General features: G+C 40.5%; 1 protein-coding gene across 1 annotated transcript in view; it reads left to right on the top strand.

Annotated features, from left to right (window-relative positions):
* The window catches only part of PMM2 (phosphomannomutase 2), a 22,458-nt gene extending 3,133 nt beyond the window's left edge, over window positions 1-19,325 (top strand). Inside the window, exons 4-8 of the mRNA XM_056533724.1 lie at window positions 2,967-3,058; window positions 4,334-4,433; window positions 4,814-4,889; window positions 8,912-9,027; window positions 13,917-19,325. Of these exons, the coding sequence (XP_056389699.1) occupies window positions 2,967-3,058; window positions 4,334-4,433; window positions 4,814-4,889; window positions 8,912-9,027; window positions 13,917-14,021 (489 nt within the window). The 3' untranslated portion in view covers window positions 14,022-19,325. The remainder of the gene's footprint in view (window positions 1-2,966; window positions 3,059-4,333; window positions 4,434-4,813; window positions 4,890-8,911; window positions 9,028-13,916) is intronic.

Here is a 19,325-nt window from a genome sequence, read left to right as displayed (position 1 = left end):
CATTCAAAAGCTGCAATCCAAAAACTAATTTAGCTGACAATTGTTCTTACTTAACCTTTTATACACGTTCATGCTCAATTTGGCTGAGCATTCATATGATGTCAATGAGTAATGGGACACCTGTCGGACACCTCTGTCACCTTTTAACCTTGAGCACAAACATTTAGACAATTCAACCTGGCCAATTTCCCCCACCCCTCCCCCCCACCCCCAATCTGACATATGGTGAACAAATGCCTGACAAACATCTTGTACACATTAGATGATTGTCCACATCCACTGAAATTGGCATGTTCCGCAGACCTTAGGCTAATGCATATGTCGATCATTACAGTTACACCTTCTCTTAACAGATTAGGGGAACGGATTAGAATAGTCATTTACAATACTTAGATAACCATTCAATTATATAGTAATATTCCCACCTAAGTGGCAGCTGTAGATAAATTCTTTACTACTGACACCAGAGATGATCTCATTACTATTACTGGGGTCACTGAGTGATATATTTATTAGGCTTTTCGTATAATTCAGCGCTATCTGTAGTATTTAACCTGTTAAGGACACAGGGCATACCTGTACGCCCTGAGTCTGCTCCCTTTCTATAACGCGGGTCAGACCCAGCCTCTAACAACGGCCAGGACCCGTGGCTAATAGCGCACGGCACTGATCGCGGTGCCGCGCGCTATTAACCCTTTAGACGCGGCATTCAAAGTTCATCGCCACGTCTAAAGTGAAAGTAAACTACCCCCAGCTAGCTCAGTGGGCTGTTCTGGACCGCCGTGCGAAATCGTGGCATCCCGAACAGTTGGAGGACACAAGGAGGGTCCTTACCTTCTTCCTGTGTGTCCAATCGCAGAATGACTGCTCAGTGCCTGAGATCCAGCCATGAGCAGTCAAATGGCAGAATCATTGATCAATGTTAACTAATGGGATAACGACGATCAATGTAAGAGATCAGTGTGTGCAGTGTTATAGTCCCCTATGGGGACTATAACATTGCAAAATAAAGTTAAAGGAGTACTATGGCTTTTTTTTATATTAACCCTCTGTGCCCGGGCTGCAGAATGAAACAAAACAAACTTTAACTCACCTGCCTACGTTCCCCCGTTTCTCCGATGTCGGTGTCCCTGTCTTCTTCTGCTTCCTGCAGGTTGGTGAGTTACACTGCTCTCAGCGTATCACCGGCCACAGCAATGTCCTGCTGCGGCTGGTGATACACTGAAAGCATCGTGACTCACCGATCCCCAGGAAGCGGAATAATACAGGGACCGGAGAACAGGACACAGACAGCGGGGGAACATAGGCAGGTGAGTTAAAGTTTGTTTTGTTTCAGTTTGCAGCCTGGGCACAGAGGGTTAATAAAAAATAAAAAGCACCATATTACTCCTTTGCGTCCCATAGTTGCGGGAATCGGCTATTTCAATGAACCACTTTGTGAATGGGTTGATTTACTTCTGCAGCCTTTGGTAGTTACATGTCTTAGCCATATTAAAGACTCACAGCATTTACTTTCTATAGTGGAAAAGATAGAATGGAATTCGGCCTTTTCTTGGCTAACTTCAGACATAGAATCGTTGTATTGTTCGTTGCCACATTCTCTATCCCTTAGAGCTGTCTCGGATATCCTGTACAATTTTTCGGTTTAGAGTGAAGATTTATCTAATTTTATTTTAGATGCTTTATCTTACATTTTGTCACATAATTTTTTCTGTTTTCAAGAACAATTCTATATCCAAAGCACAGGTGCTTCTATGGGTGCCAAGTCATCCCCATCAGTAGCTCACTGGTGGGAGATGCTATATATTTTTAGTGATGTCAATCCATTCTCCTCCCACATGGTTTGGTATGGGAGGTTTGTGGATGATATCATTATTATTTGGTCATCCTCTGACAGTGAGGCGAACAAATTAGTTGACTATGTCAATAACAATCCTCACAATTTATTTTTCACCCATTCTTGGCATCAGACCATTACACCATTTTTGGATATTTTACTTGAGGCTTGTGAGGGACGAGTTGTTCAAAATCTATAGCAATTCAACAGTTTATTAATTGCCAATCTTCGTATGTAGTATACAGAATACGTTGCAAGAGCTGCAACATCTCTTATGAGGGTAATACTAAACGAACGCATTCAGGAGCACATGAGAGGTGTGAACGCAATATCATACAACAATCCATCTAATGTATCTAAACATTTTAAAACTGTTCATGCAGGTGATGTGTCCGATTTTGAATTTCACGGGATCGAAATTGTTCGACAACCAGAAAGAGGTGGAGATAGAATAAAAACCTTACATAACAGAGAAATTTATTGGATATATGCATTACGCACATTCCAGCCTTATGGCCTTAATTTAAAATCGGACATCATTTTGCATTACAAAATTTTGTTTTATCTTTGCAGCACACTCGCTATTGGAAAGTTTTCTCGTGATCTTTGTTCTTCTTTCATTTATCTAATTTTATTTTTCTGTTTGTTATGTAACAAAATAAATGCACAATGTGTATTTGTTACCATGTGCACAGTTGGGACTGGGAAGAGATCTTTTCACTCCGCAATTAGTGATTAACAGGTGTATATAACCTGATTCACTGTGCTAGGTATAAGACATTCTACTTCTCCCAATCCCATCATGCATCTGATGAAGGGTCACATGACCTGAAACGCGTCATGTTGCTTGTCCAGGAGGTTATATCGCATGTATTTGAGACGTCCATGTCGAAGTTTTAACTTGGATTACAATAAAAGGTGAAGTTTATCATACCGCTGGCTCCTGCATTTTTCGTCCTAATTTACAAATCTGTTTAACTTTCTGGCACCAGTTGATTTAAAAAAAATGTTTTCCAGTGGAGTACCCCTTTAGTGAAAATACTGACCAAGTGTGAACCAAGCTTAATGTTGTATTGGAAAACATTCTGCTTGTTTGTTATATGGCTTCTGTATGGTTTAATTGTTCCAGAGCATTCATGCCCACTTAGGAGAAGACCTGTTACAAGAAATAATTAACTACTGCCTGGCTTATATCGCCAAACTGAAATTACCAAAGAAAAGGTTTGTAAAAGAAAACATTGTTTTTTATTTTAAATATAAACTGTGAACATAAAATAAAAAATCTTCTTTAGCTCTGTCCGATCGTTTCTCTTTGCCGCTGCCTTTTTCTGAGTGGTGTGCAGATTGACCAAGAAAGTCAATAGAGACTATCAGTATGCTGCACATGCTGCTTAGAGGGAAGAGCCAAGCAGTTCTGAAGAGAAACTCTGAATGTTCATGTTCCAAATAGAGATCAATGGGAGGGGTCTCAAAACTTTGCTACAACATATTATATAGAATATATAGAATATATATATATATTTATTATTATTTTTTTTTAAGACAGGTATCCTTTAATCCTAGTAGAATGGATAACTGCATAAGCACTGCTCAGTTTTATGTGCCACTACACTTCTGTAAAGCTGTTCTATTAGGGTACGTTCACACGTACAAAAACACTTCTGGTTTTGTGCAGCAGAAATTTTCCGCTGATGAAAATCACCAAAGGATTTGCTGCTAACCCACTGAAGTCAATGAGTAGCTTGAGGAATTCCATAGCGGAAAACCTGCGGGAATTATGTACACGTTAACGTAGATTTAGGCTATGTTCACGCGGGCAAATGTCCTCACGGAAAAATTCTGTGCGGACATTCCCCCAACAGCGGAGGACTGCTTGGAAATGCGCTCTCTCATAGACATGTCTATTCTTTCTGCGGACTCCGGGTTTGGGATTTCCGCAACAGAAACATCTGCTGCTGAAACTCAGTCGTGTGCACAGTGCAGCAGAATCCTATTGAAATCCAATGGGACTGCAGCTGCAGCAGAATATCAGAGTGGAATTTTTATGCGGAACTCCGCACAGAAATTCCTTCCTGTGAACATGGCCTTAGTAAGCAACGTACTGCAAGATCAAAAGTGGTATTGTTGAAAACTGACCTTGCCATTTTGTACTTGTCTAAGATGTACAATCACATCCATAAAATAAACATGACGATAGATACAGAAGGCATTTATATGATTTTTATTAGTAAACAAGCAGTGAAAGTTAAATTATATAAAATATTAAAGAATGATTGAATGGGTGCCTTTGAATCCATGGGTGTGCCAAGTCCTCCAAAAGGGTTGCCACTTATGGAAGAAGCTCCAGCTATTTGAGAGGTGTCCCACATTTCCTTACGGAGCAAATAGAAAGGTGTTGCGCCAAAAGCACAAGTGATTTAAATGTAAATAATAAGCAAAATAAATAAAACAAAATAAAATTTCTAACAAAAGCCTAAACCTATTTGGGAATTTCAGGGGAACATTTGTTGAATTTAGAAATGGAATGCTGAATGTCTCCCCTATTGGAAGGAACTGCACCCAAGAGGAACGCATTGAGTTCTATGAATTGGACAAAGTAGGTGGAACATTGGGAATAAAAAAGAAAGTTTGGCTGTGCTCATACAGTGTATTTTGCTCTTTGCATGCAAAAGTACCCTTACATTTTGGTGCATTTTTTTTTCTTTGCTTCTTGGAGTTTCTTTCTTGACAGACTTTACTGATAGCAGAACATTGCAGAAAGCGGTAGAAAATAAGGTAAACTAGCAGGACATTGTTTAGTTTCCACAGCTTCCTGCAAACATTTTTAGTAAAAACCTATGCAGAAAGTGTTTTTTGTACAATTTACAAGTATGAGACAATGAAAAAAAATTCTAATGAAAGGCATCCAAACCTTTTGTAGCATATCAAATTAGATAACTTAATGTCCTTAAGTTTTTTCATTTCCTTTAATTTCAGAAAGAAAATTTTCGAGAAAAGTTTGTTACAGATTTGCGGAAGGAGTTTGATGGGAAAGGCCTAACATTTTCAATAGGTAATGTAGTGAAGCACTTTCAACCAGGACCTGCAGTAAAATAATTGAACAGAACTAATGTCCCTTTGTATGGTGGAGATTTGTAAGCTGGCACTTTGACCTGTGCAGAGGTCTTTCCACAGGGTAGGGAAGGCTGAGCACCTATTCTATTTGCAGGTGTCACCTTTCACTGTAATGCTGTACTGATTGCTTTCCAGAAGCTTCCTCCTTAGCAGCACAGACAGAACAGGAAGTTTAAGATTAGCTTTAGGCCTAGTTGCCAGACAGAAAACTGCAAGATTTCAGAAGTATGTTTGCGATGTAAACAATAAGTGATTTACTGATCTGGTTGGCACGTAACCCAGGCACCTTTTTAAAGGGGTTATCCAGGAATAAATAAAAAAAAAAAACAGGATCGCTCACTGTCTGTCTCCAGGTTGGGTGTGGTATTACAACTTGGCTCTATTCACTCAAATGGAACTGAGCTGCAGAACCACACCCAACCTGGAGACAGGGAGCAGCCTTTAAAGGAGATGTCCGGTGTGGACCATTCCTATTCCATCCTGCCCAGGCTGCAAAAAAATAGAAAACAAACTTTCACTTGCCTTCCTACGTTCCCCTGGAGCTTCGCAACAGCTGATCGTTCGGCCGGGCTGCCTGCTTCCTACTTCCTTTAGCCCGAGACGTCACATGGCGATTCAGCCTATCAACGGCTGAAGCAAGACATCGCTGCGGCCGGTGATAGGCAGAAGCACCGTGTGATGTCCTGGGCTAAAGGAAGTAGGAAGCAGACAGCCCGGCCGACCGATCAGCTGTTGCGAAGCTCCAGGGGAACGTAGGAAGGTAAGTGAAAGTTTGTTTTCTATTTTTATGCAGCCCGGGCAGGATGGAATAGGAATAGTCCACACCGGACATCTCCTTTAACCTCTTAAGGACGTAGGGCGTACCTGTACACCCGGTCCCGGTGTTTAAAACGGGTTCACACCATGACCGGGTCGGTCGCGGATGCTATTCATAGCCGGGACCCTGGGCCACTGATCGTTGTGCCGCGCGCTATTAACCCTTCAAACGCGGCGATCAAAATTGACCGCCGCATCTGAAAGTGAAAGTAAACGCTTCCCGGCAGCTCAGTTGGGCTGATCGGGACAACGCGATAAAATCGCAGTGTCCCGATCAGCTGGGACGCGAGCGGAGGTCCCCTTACCTGTCTCCGCCGCGTCCGATCTGGGTTTGATTGCTCCAAGCCTGAGCTACAGACTTGAGCAATCAGGCCCCTAACTCGCTGATCCATGCAAAGCTATGACTATGCAGGGATCAGCATAAGAGATCAGTGTGTGCAGTGCTATAGGTCCCTATGGGAGCTATAGTACTGCTAAAAAAAAAAAGTTAACAAAGGTAATTTAACCCCTTCCCTAATAAAAGTTTGAATCACCCCTTTTCCCATAAAAAAAAATAAAAATGTGTACATAAAAATAAACATATGTGATATCGCCGCGTGCGGAAATATCCGAACTATAAAAATATTGTTGATTAAATCGCACGGTCAATGGCGTGCGTGCAAAAAAATTCCAAAGTCCAAAATAGCGTATTTCTGGTCACTTTTTATATCATGAAAAAATTTATAAAAAGCGATCAAAAAGTCCGATCAATACAAAAATGGTACCGATAAAAACTTCAGAACACGGCGCAAAAAATGAGTCCTCATACCGGCCCATACGCGGAAAAATAAAAAAGTTATTGGGGTTAGAAGATGAGAATTTTTTTACATATAAATTTTCCTGCATGTAGTTATGATTTTTTTTCCGAAGTACAACAATATCCAACCTATATAAGTAGGGTATCATTTTAAACGTATGGACCTACAGAATAAAGATGTGTTATTTTTACCGAAAAATGCACTACGTAGAAACGGAAGCCCCCAAAAGTTACAAAATGAAATTTTTTCTTCAATTTTGCCGCACAATTAATATTTTTTTTTTTCCGTTTCGACGTGGATTTTTGGGTAAAATGACTAATGTCACTGCAAAGTAGAATTGGTGGCGATAAAAATAAGCCATAATATGGAATTTTATGTGCAAAATTTTAAGCGTTATGATTTTTAGAAGGTGATGAGGAAAAAATGAAAATGCAAAAATGGAAAAACCCTGCGTCCTTAAGGGGTTAAAAGAAATTCTCTGTTTTTTAATACCTGGATTACCCCTTTAAATCTATTTAATCCTAACCTATTTAATCCCTGCCTTTTATCGGGCTCATTTCTTCCTCCTTTTCCTAAATGCATTGTTCACTCTGATAAGCAGCTCAAGTTCCTCTGGATACTGATTATCTCACTGAATTATCAGGTTACAGTTGCTCAGAAACTATCACAGGGAAAAGGGGTAGCAGTAGAGAGGAACAGAGTAGCAGCTTTTAGCTAGTGTATTTTAACCCATTTATGTATTCGGTTTACACTGCTTAGTATTGTTTTACAGTATAATGTTCTCCATCCCGCTGATCCTTTGTGATGTGGTATAGAGATATAGGAGAGCAATATCTACTCTTTCTGTGTGTGTGCAGTATATGGGAAAACGTGGAGATTTGGTTATACCCACTAGCACAGGTACAACTTAAATTAGAGAAGGAACCTGCAAAGAGGGGAAAGCTGGTTAAAAATACCACAGGGATGTGGAATTCCTATCGCCCGACGCCCGGGACATGCAGCCCCCGGCTGTGGAAACTTGCGTCCTCTGAAGGCAGTGCAGGGGAGATGAGACGCTGTCTCTCCCCTGCTCTGCCTTCTTTCTGCCATGCAGACGTATGAGGGGGCGTGGCTTCTTTCTCCCCATGCAGACCTGCATCCTCTGCCTTCGCTCCCCCCAGCTCTAGCTTCGGAGAGCCGAGTAGCCGAGGGCCGCCGCTAATAGCCAGCATGCGTCGATCGCCACGGCTGGCTATTAACCCTTTAGATCGCCGCTGTCAAAACTGACAGCGGCTTCTAAAGGGACATGTGTATGCTCCCTGGTAGGCTAGTGGGGTGGATCGCCCCCCCGTAGTGTGATCGCGAGGGGGGCGATCCACTATGGAGGTAGCCGGAGGACTTACCTCTGCTTCCTCCTGTCCCGCCTCTGTCATTGATAGATCCTGGCTGGACCAGGCTCTATCAATGGATCACAGAGCTCACAGATCAATTGAGTTCAATAGAATCTATTCATCTGTATGAGGAATCTAATGATTCCTCCTATAAGTCTGATAGTGTTAAAAAAAAAAAAAGTTAAAAAAAACACACATTAACCCTTCCATGTTCAAAGTTCAAATCACCCCCTTTTCCTATATAAAAATATGCAAACATAAAAAAATAAACATATTTGGTATCGCTTCGTGTGTAATTGTACGACCTATTAAAATATAACATTATGTATCCCGTACGGTAAGTGTAAAAAAAAAAAAAAAAAAATACCAAACCACAGAATTGCAATTTTTATAATATCCCAGAAAAAAAAAGTTAAAAAGTGATTAAAAAGTCAGATCAATACCAAAATGGTACCGATACAAAAAATGAGCCCTCATACAGCCTGGTATGTGGAAAAAAAATTAAGCTACAGGGGTCAAAAAATGGCAATTAAAAAAATTCTAAAAAAATTTAGAATTTTTTTACAATTTGTAAAACATGATGGAAACTATACAAATCTGGTATTGCTGTAATCAGGCTGGCCTAAAGTATCAAAACATGTTATCTCAACCACAAGGTAAATGGCGTAGAAAAAAAAACCATCAAATCTGCAAAATTATCTTTTACTATTTCAATTTCACTTCACCTATTTTTTGGTTTAGAGAATATGTTATTGAAAAATTAAAAGGTATCATTATAGTAGGTAGTTATGGCTATTATAATGCGAGGAGGAAAAAATTAGTGTAAAAGCGGAAATTGGCCCGGACAAGTAGATTTTGCTCCATTTTAGTCCCGTGGACAAATAGTTTTTTATAAAATTTCCACACCCCTGTACCATATACAATATAATGGCCAGAAATAATGGCCTTAATAAAAATCATTTGTTTCCTATCAATAGGTGGTCAGATCAGTTTTGATGTGTTTCCCAACGGCTGGGATAAGACGTACTGCCTAAGAATTCTTGAAAAGGAGTCATTCTCCCAAATCTACTTCTTTGGAGATAAAACCATACCAGTGAGTATTCAGTAAAGGGTTTCTTATAGTCTGAATTGAATAATTTGATGCATACATTTTTCTATGTACACATTCATCTATTTCACCTCATTCCACAGATACATTGGTAATAAACACCGATGGTAGCTCAAATGCAAAAGTATAAAAGTATATTAAAAGTATATGAACGTTCTAGAGGAGTTCCCCTCTCTTTTAGAGCAAGAGTTAAAAGACACTAAGAATGGCTCCAGCATAGATATGTTGTGAGCTGACCTAGAATGTGATATAGAGACAAAAGGCTGTTTAACCCCTTCATGACCCAGCCCATTTTCACCTTCATGACCTGGGCATTTTTTGAAAATCTGACCACTGTCACTTTAAACATTAATAACTTTGGAATGCTTTTACTTATCATTCTGATTCCGAGACTGTTTTTTCGTGACATATTCTACTTTATGTTATCGGTAAAATTTCACTGATATTTGTATCCTTTCTTGGTAAAAAATCTAAAAATGTCATGAAAATTTTTAAAATGTAGCATTTTTCTAACTTTGAAAGTCTCTGCTTGAAAGGAAAATGGATATTCCAAATAAATTACATATTGATTCACATATACAATATGTCTACTTTGTGTTTGCATTAAAAAATTGACAAGTTTTTACTTTTGGAAGACACCAGAGGGCTTCAAAGTTCCGCAGCAATTTTCCAATTTTTCTCAAGATTTTCAAAATCGCAATTTTTCAGGGGCCAGTTCAGGTTGGAAGTGGATTTTAAGGATCTTCGTATTAGAAATACCCCATAAATGACCCCATTATAAAAACTGCACCCCCCAAAGTATTCAAAATGACATTCAGTAAGTGTTTTAACCCTTTAGGTGTTTCACAGGAATAGCAGCAGAAAGTGAAGGAGAAAATTCTAAATCTTCATTTTTTACACTCGCATTTTCTTGTAGACCCAATTTTTGAATTTTTACAAGGGGTAAAAGGAGAGAAATCACCCTAAAATGTGTAACCCAATTTCTCTCGAGTAAGGAAATACCTCATATGCGTATGTCAAGTGTTCGGCGGGCGCAGTAGAGGGCTCAGAAGGGAAGGAGCGACAATGGGATTTTGGAGAGTGAGTTTTTCTGAAAGGGTTTTTGGGGGGCATGTCCCATTTAGGAAGCCCCTATGGTGCCAGAACAGTGGACCCCCCCCACATGTGACCACATTTTGGAAACTATACCCCTCATGGAATGTAATAAGGGGTGCAGTGAGCATTTACACCCCACTGGCGTTTGACAGATATTTGAAACAGTGGACTGTGCAAATCAAAAATTTTATTTTTCATTTTCACAGACCACTGTTCCAAAAATATGTCATACACCAGTGGGGTGTAAATGCTCACTGCACTCCTTATTACATTCCGTGAGGGGTGTAGTTTCCAAAATGGGGTCACATGTGGATATTTATTGTTTTGCGTTTGTCAAAACTGCTGTAACAATCAGCCACCCCTGTGCAAATCGCCACAAATGTACATGGTGCACTCTCCCTTCTGGGCCTTGTTGTGCGCCCCCAGAGCACTTTGCGCCCACATATGGGGTATCTCCGTACTCAGGAGAAATTGCGTTACAAACTTAGAGGGTCTTTTTTCCCTTTTACCTCTTGTGAAAATGAAAAGTATAGGGCAACACCAGCATGTCAGTGTAAAAAATTTATTTTTTTACACTAACATGCTGGTGTAGACCCCAACTTCACCTTTTCATAAGGGGTTAAAGAAGAAAAAGCCCCCCAAAATTTGTAAGGCAATTTCTCCCGAGTACGGCGATACCCCATATGTGTCCCAAAACTGTTGCCCTGAAATACGACAGGGCTCCAAAGTGAGAGAGCGCCATGCGCATTTGAGGCCTGAATTAGGGATTTGCATAGGGGTGGACATAGGGGTATTCTACGCCAGTGATTCCCAAACAGGGTGCCTGAAGCTGTTGCAAAACTCCCAGCATGCCTGGACAGTCAATGGCTGTCCGGCAATACTGGGAGTTATTATTTTGCAACAGCTGGAGGCTCCGTTTTGGAAACAGTAGCGTACCAGACGTTTTTCATTTTTTGGGGGAGGGGGGCTGTGTAGGGGTATGTGTATATGTAGTGTTTTTTACTTTTTATTTTAGGTTAGTGTCAGTGTAGTGTAGTGTTTTTAGGGTACAGTCACATGGGCAGAGGTTCACAGCAAGTTTGCCGCTGGAAGTTTGAGCTGCAGCGCAAAATTTGCGCCATCTCAAACTTGCAGCACTCACTGTAAACCTCCGCCCATGTGAGTGTACCCTGTACATTCACATTGGGGGGAGGGGGCAAACATCCAGCTGTTGCAAACTCCGAGCATGCCCTTTGGCTGTCCGTGCATGCTGGGAGTTGTAGTTTTGCAACAGCTGGAGGAACACTGGTTTGGAAACACTAAGTTAAGTAATAAACTTTCAAGTGTTTTGCAACCAAACTTAGTGTTTCCAAACCAGTGTGGCTCCAGCTGTTGCAAAACTACAACTCCCAGCATGCCCAGACTGCCAAGGCATGCTGGAAGTTGTAGTTCGGCAATATCTGAAGGATCAGATGTTGCCGAACTACAACTTCCAGCATGCTTGGGCAGTCTGGGCATGCTGGGAGTTGTAGTTTTGCAACATCTGGAGGTCCACAGTTTGGAGACCACTGTATAATGGTCTCCAATCTGTGCTCTTCCAGATGTTAGAGAACTACAACTCCCAGCATGCCTGGACAGACTGAGCATGCTGAGATTTGTAGTTTTGCAACATCTGGAAGAGCACAGATTGGAGACCATTATACAGTGGTCTCCAAACTGTGGACCTCCAGATGTTGCAAAACTACAACTCCCAGCATGCCCAGAAAGCCAAAGGCTTTCTGGGCATGCTGGGAGTTGCAGTTTTGAAACTCTCAGAGGCAGCAGTGAGATCGCTTTACGGCGATCTCACTGCTGCCAATGAAGATGCCGCCCTGCTGCTGCAAACTCACCGCCGGAACGCAGCGCCGCCGGGACCGCACGGAGGACGCCGGGATCGCACGGAGGACGCCGGGACCGCTCGGGACACCGCTCCGACGGGTAAGTGACGCCGGGGGACGGGTCAGGGACACTTAGCAGAGTGGTGTGTGTCCCGATCCCCGTGATCGGGACTCGCACACCGCGCTGCTATCAGCTAATCAGATTTGACCAGCTGATAGCAGCGATCGCTGGGGGGGGTGGGGGACGAAACCCCCCGCGGTCGCACGGTAAGATGGCTGGCTATCAGTGATAGCCACCATCTTTTCGGGCGCTGCGGGATGCCGCGAGTAGCGGCAGTAATGTCCATGACGTACCTGTATGTCATGGGTCGGGAACACCTTGCCACCCATGACGTACAGGTATGTCATAGGTCGGGAAGGGGTTAAAGTTTTAGGGTGACATGTACGCTGGTAATTCCTCAGATGCAAAATACGTTGGTGCCATATAAACAAGGGGTAATATTTTAAATGTGTAAGTGGTAAAAAAAAATTAAAAGCATGTTCTTTAGGTAAATGTGTAGCAAGAAGTGAATGATAAAAATGGCCAGTAGATGGAGACAGGATTACATTGTCTACAAAGTTACAATGATCGTAAGGAAATTCATTGTTTTGCCCCTTCCCAGTATGTAAATAGTGGATACAGTTGTTTCATAGCTCATTTTAGTACTGTATGTAGTCATGCTAGTTTAGTATTGACTGTTTTTATTGTAACAAGGTGAATTCACTTGTAGATGTGTTGCAGAAATGTGTGCTATGTAAAGTCAGTTCCATTCATTTGAATGTGATTGGTTTAGCTGAAGGCATGTGGATTTCAACAAGCTTCATTCAGATGCAAAAAGTCACCAAGAGTCTACTCCACCCCACCCCCATCTCCCCCATCTGATCTGAAATTCATGGCCTATTTTCATGAATCCAATTCATTCATTTATCAAATGAGTTAAGTAGAAGCTTGTCAGCCATAGTTCCATTACAATTAATGGTTTTCTATGCTTACAGAAATACCTACCTAAATAAGCCCCAAGGTGGTTTAACTATTAACAACAAATAACTTTTTTCATATTGGAGCAACCACCAGATGAATGACCTTCCATGAGTGACCTTAAGCAGTGACTCGGGTGCTGATTTTAATATAAGCCCGGAGACTATTGGTCCTTTACGATCTGCTCAACAGCAGCTTACTATGTACCTCCAGTTGGGGAGCCCTATTCCTACTATATTTCCCCCCCGCAGTTTAGGATTCATATGAGTAGTGTAATTATTAGCCCCAAGTGCTTAACCAAAAATTGTGGTTTTCTTTTCAATTTCCCCACCAAAAAACAAACAGGAGGGCATTCAGAAAGAAGACAAGTGTAATGTTACTTTCCCGCATGTTGAATCCGCTGTGGATTTGCATTTGGAAAATCTGCCGTGGATTACAGGACCATTAAATTCATTATTTCCAAAAAGTACTTCACATGCTGCAAATGAGATTAAATCCACAGCGTGTCAATTATTTTTGCATGTTTGCTGTGGGTTTTCCATCATGACATAAATAAGTCAAAATCTGCAGTAAATGTGCATTGCTACAAATGTGAAGGAGAATTAGCCGATAATTTATACCGGAATATCGGTCTAAATTATCTGCCTGAGAGGTCACAGATTATCGGCCCTAAAAAAAAATCAATATCGGTTGATCCCTAATTCATAATAACGAATACATTTCGCTATATTCTAAATATTTGCGATAAAAATTTGTTATTCAAATATTCACGCTCAACACTAGTAATAAACATGTAACACTAGTCTCCGATCAAATAAAATAGAAATTGACAAAGAACTAATAAGCATGCATTAGCATTATGTTTGTGGTAGTACTTAACTCTTTATCTCTGGCTTTCTTCCCAGGGTGGTAATGACTATGAAATCTACACAGACCCAAGAACAATTGGTCATTCTGTGACATCGCCTAAAGACACACAGAGAATTTGCACAGAGTTATTCTTGCAGTAAACATTTCTACTTGGATGCGTTGCAGCTAGGTTGTCATAATACTGGAATAATATACTGGAAACTTTGATAGGAAATTACCCTTTAGTGGTTTAATATGAAGGTGATGGATTCAATATTCTCTAGTAATTATGGATCATCTATGTATTGTAGTGATTGATAATCATGGGTACGGTAATTTTTCAAGCCATTTGTTTCCATGTACGTTACTAGGAAGTAGTGTTTTCTTACGTTCTATGCATACTGACGTAAATGCCAGTCAACTGAATGACTGTTCTACACAAACTGCTGAACACCACTGATACAAGGTGCTGGTGCACATCTCGCTCGTCCTAATACATTGGATATCACCACTAGGATATAATTCTATAGTAGGGGCCTCACTATAAGTGCATCTTCCTCAAATGAATAGCCCAGTTTTTTTTGTCTGTCATTTGATATAGCAGCAGTTTACGTTCCAAAGCTGCTTTCCCTACAGAAATTGGGGACAGGAAGTCCTTAGGTTATGTTCAGACAGCAGTATATCTGCAATTCTGCGTTCTCAAAACACAACACTAAAATTTCAAAGCCCCCTTAAAGTCTTCAATGGGATTCTACCACGGACCTCCGCAAAAGACTTGTCCTTAAATTTTGAGGAATTGCCACTGTGTGAATGGGATAGCGGAAGGCAATTAAAGGGGTACACAAGTAGATAACTCTTTTTTTTTTTCCCAACTGGTGCCAGAAAGTTAGACAGATTTGTAAATTACTTCTATTTAAAAAAAAATCTTAATCCTTCTAGTACTTATTAGCTGCTGAATACTACAGAGGAAATTAATTTCTTTTTGGAACACAGAGCTCTCTGCCTACATCTCTGTCCATTTTAAGAACTGTCAAGAGTAGGAGAAAATCCCCATAGAAAACATATGCTGCGCTGGACAGTTCCTAAAATGGACAGAGATGTCAGCAGAGACCAGTATGTTCCAAAGAGAAAAGATTTTCCTCTGTAATATTCAGCAGCTAGTAAGTGCTGGAAGGATAATTCGGATGTGTGAACATAGCCTAAGGGTACGTTCAGACGGGTGGCTCCACCGTGTATTTTACGCTGTGGACCTGCCAACAATGGACCCCTACAGGGTGACTCAGATGTGCCTGCTCGGAGTGGCAATTCAATGAGGGTCTCGGCACGCATGGGTGGTATACTCTCACATTGCGTCAGCTCTCGGCCTAGCTCAGGGAGCAGGGGGGTGTGGCTGTGATGTGTGCAAGTACACCGAGCATGCGCAGCGACTTACTTATCGCAGCAGTGTGTCTGTTCGTAGCGGCATATTGCCGCTGCAAGCAGGCACATCTGAGTCACCCTGTAGGGGTCCATCGGCGGCGGATCCACAGCATAAAATACGCTGTGGATTCGCCCATCTAAGGCTGGATTTCTGTGTGGTATTGTTTTTTTTTACCTTGGCACTGCAGTTTGAACCAAAGCCAGAAGTTTATTCAACTGAAAAGGGAAATATAAAAGGAAGGACTTATACTTCTCCTTCCCACTGACTCCACTTCTGACTGTGCCTCACAGAAGTGGAAATCTAGCCTAAGGGTACGTTCACACGGCTGGATTTTTCTACCCATTGGGGTACATTTATTAGTCAGTGTAGGTGTACTAAAGTCATACACAGATTTTGATGGTGTAATTGGAGTGTACTAGCACCAAATTTCTAAAATGGTGCAGGGCATGTGATAAATATGGCGCTAGTACACTTTTTTGGAAAATTTCACTACAGGACACCACTTTGTATGGTTCCTTCTCTGCAACTTTTTGGAGACTTTTCACCAGTGTGACTTTTATGAAACTTTTTTTTTGTAAATGTTGTCTACAGCCAGCTTTTTTTAAGCCAGGTCTGGGCTGGTGTATAATGCTGCGGCCAAATGTTAGCTAAAAATCAATGTCAATAGGGAATTATAAGATGCCAAACCCACTTATTTTATTTTTATTTATTTTTTGATTTTTTAAATACTCTTCTTGGGCCCATATGAAAGACTTGTCAGGGAAAAATAGCTACAAAAACTGCATCTCAGGAGTGCAAAATTACATGGCAGTCTTGTGTGTGAGCGCGTTTTATTTTTATTTTTTTTACATTTTTTTTTTTTTTTTTTTGTGAAAAAGCCCAAAAACCTGGAACCTAGTCTAAGGAGAACATGACAACTACACTCACACGATGGCTGATTCTGAAAAGCTTCCTGAAATAACATGTATGGTACTCTCTATAGAAAACTGCTTTAATGTACTCACAAACATGGTGTTAAGTGCAAGTGTTTTCCCATTAGAGACCATGCTAAAACATTTTCCTAGAGTTGTCCCTAACCTCAAACTGTATTCTGAGAAGAGACTATATTCTACCTTAAAGTGGTTTATATATGTAGCAAGAGTTATGGAACCATCTTCCAAACCATCTTTATATTTACAGGAATTTTGCCTACACCAAGTAGGATGTCTTAGCTCATATGTGCTTCTTACATAAGGACACCAGTTCATAGCAGTCAGGCAAAACCAGTTCTCAAATGGATGTCACCTTAAGGATAAGTTTCCACTTGTTTTTTTCCTGGCAGTTTTTGGAATACTGCCACTGCAGTTTTTGAGCCAAAGTCAGAAATGTATTCAAAAGGAATAGGACATATAAAGAAAGGACTTATACTTCTCCTCCCTTATGGATCCACTTCTGACTTTGGCTCAAACTGCAGTGGCAGATATCCAAAAACTGCCAGAAAGAAAAAAAAAAAAGTGGAAACTTAGCCTTAGGCTTCCTTCAGACTTTTCTTTTCTAGGCCTAAAAAAAAAAAACCTACTAAATACTGCCTTTTTTTTTTGTCCTATGTGAATTTTTGTGCTCACAGTTGTGTTTGGAATGAAATGCAATGGCTGCTCCCTCGCTAAAGACCAAAAGGACTGTGCACTTAAAATTCAACCTGCCCAATCTTAGTCTACCAGTGCTGCAAAAATCAGCAGGTTTGGCTCATGTACTAACTAGGTCTGATGTGGCCAGCTTTAGTCTAGTACTGCATTCCTTGCTGGCTTATTCTGATCATGTGCTCTTTACATCAAGCACTGTACTGTAAGCTAATGTAGTATACAGTCTCTGCAGCCAGGCTTGTTAACAATTTCCAAGAGGAACCAGCAGAATTGGAAATGAAGCTGTGTACCATAATAAAAGAAGGTTGTTTTTTTTGGATCTGTACAAGATTTTATAGGCACAAAGTCAAGTAACATTAAATTACAGAGTATACTTATGTATAAACTAAAATGGTGGGCAGTTTTTTGTTTTACAGAGGTCAACTAGTGTGAATATAAAATGATTACCTTCTTATTTAACTTTTTTTTTTTTTTTTTTAAATGACCAAGTTTTTAAAATGTTTCTGTAATATTTCAAATATGAACCAAGATAATCATGTTCAACTTGGCCCAAAAATTTCAGACTGCATCTTTCAGAAAGAAAAGTTTGCTAATTTTATATAGTGGGGCAATATTCCCATACCTTTGCACTTTTTAGAAGAAAGCCTATCACACATGTTTGCACAAACAGTACATATAGTCTTGTACCTCTGAAATAGAAAATGAAGCATTTCTCACAGAAAAGGATTGCAGTAACACATGTTTTGCTATACACGTTTATTCCCTTTGTGTGTGTTGGAACTAAACCAAGAAATGGAGGAAAAAAGCTAATTGGACATAATGTCACAACAAACAAAAATGGGCTGGACAATATTATTGGCACCCTTATATTTGGTTGCACACCCTTTGGAAAAAAATAACTGAAATCATTGGCTTCCTATAACCATCAATAAGCTTCTTACACCTCTCAGCCGGAATGTTGGACAACTCTTCCTTTGCAAACTGCTCCAGGTCTCTCTTATTGGAAAGCTCCTTTTCTTAACAGCAATTTTAAGATCTCTCCACAGGTGTTCAATGGGATTTTGATCTGGACTCATTGCTGCCACTTCAGAACTCTCCAGAGCTTTGTTGCCATCCATTTCTGGGTACTTTTTAACATATGTTTGGGGTCATTTGGGGAGATTTATCAAACTGTAGGAGAAAAACTGGTGTGATTTTTCTACAGCAGCCAATCACAGCTCAGCTTTCACTTTACCAGAGCACGTTACCTGAGCTGTGATTGGCTGCTGTGGGACAATCACTCCACTTTTTCTCTCACACAGTTTGATAAATCTGGGTCATTGTCTCAGTCACAAACCCAGCTTTCTGACACTGGGCTGTATAGTGTGACCCAAAATCCCTTGGTAATCCTCAGATTTCATGATGCCTTACACACATTCAAGGCACCCAGTGTGAGAGGCAGCAAAACAACCCCAAAACATCATTGAACCTCCACCATATTTCACTGTAGGTACTGTGTTCTTTTCTTTTGTAGGCCTCATTCTGATTTTAGTAAACAGAATAATGTGCTTTACAAAAAAAGCTCTATCTTGGTCTCATCCGTCCACAAGACGTTTTCCCAGTTCTATTCGGCAAAATGTAGTCTTGCTTTTTTATGTCTGTATCAGCAGTGGGGTCCTCCTGGGTCTCCTGCCATAGCGTTTCATTTCATTTAAATGTCGACGGATAGTTCTCGCTGACATTGATGCTTCCTGAGCCTGCAGGACAGCTTGAATATCTTTGGAACTTGTTTGGGGCTGCTAATCCACCATCTGGACTATCCTGCTTTCACACCTTTCATCAATTTTTCTCTTCCGTCCATGCCCGGGAAGATTAGCTACAGTGCCATGGGTTGCAAACTTCTTAATAATGTTGCGCACTGTGGACAAAGGCAAATCTAGATCTCTAGAGATGGACATGTAACCTTGAGATTATTTTTCCACAATTTTGGTTGTCCATGAACTTCTCTCCTTATCTGCTTTAAGGTAGGTTTTTATTTTATTTATTTTTTCATATTGCCCACACCTGTTACTCGCCCCAGGTGAGTTTAAAGGAGCATCACATGCTTGGAACAATTTTATTTTCCCACAATTTTGAAAGGGTGCCAATAATTTTGTCCAGACAATTTTTGGAGTTTGGTGTGACATTTTGTCCAATTTGCTTTATTCCCTCCTTTTTTTTGGTTTAGTTCCAATACACAAAAAGGGACTAAACGTGTATAGCAAAACATGTATTACTGCAATCCTTTTCTGTGAGAAATACTTCACTTTCCTGAAATATTTCAAGGATGCCAACATTTATGGCCATGACCGTATACAAGGCTATTTGTTTGAAAACAAAGTTTTTGCCGCAATTTATGCTTAATACTGAAACTAATAACATGTGAATAAACTTATGGATGCTGA

Source organism: Hyla sarda, chromosome 8, assembly GCF_029499605.1.
Source record: "Hyla sarda isolate aHylSar1 chromosome 8, aHylSar1.hap1, whole genome shotgun sequence".
Classification (NCBI taxonomy): domain Eukaryota; kingdom Metazoa; phylum Chordata; class Amphibia; order Anura; family Hylidae; genus Hyla; species Hyla sarda.
This window is presented reverse-complemented; position numbering and strand designations above follow the sequence as displayed.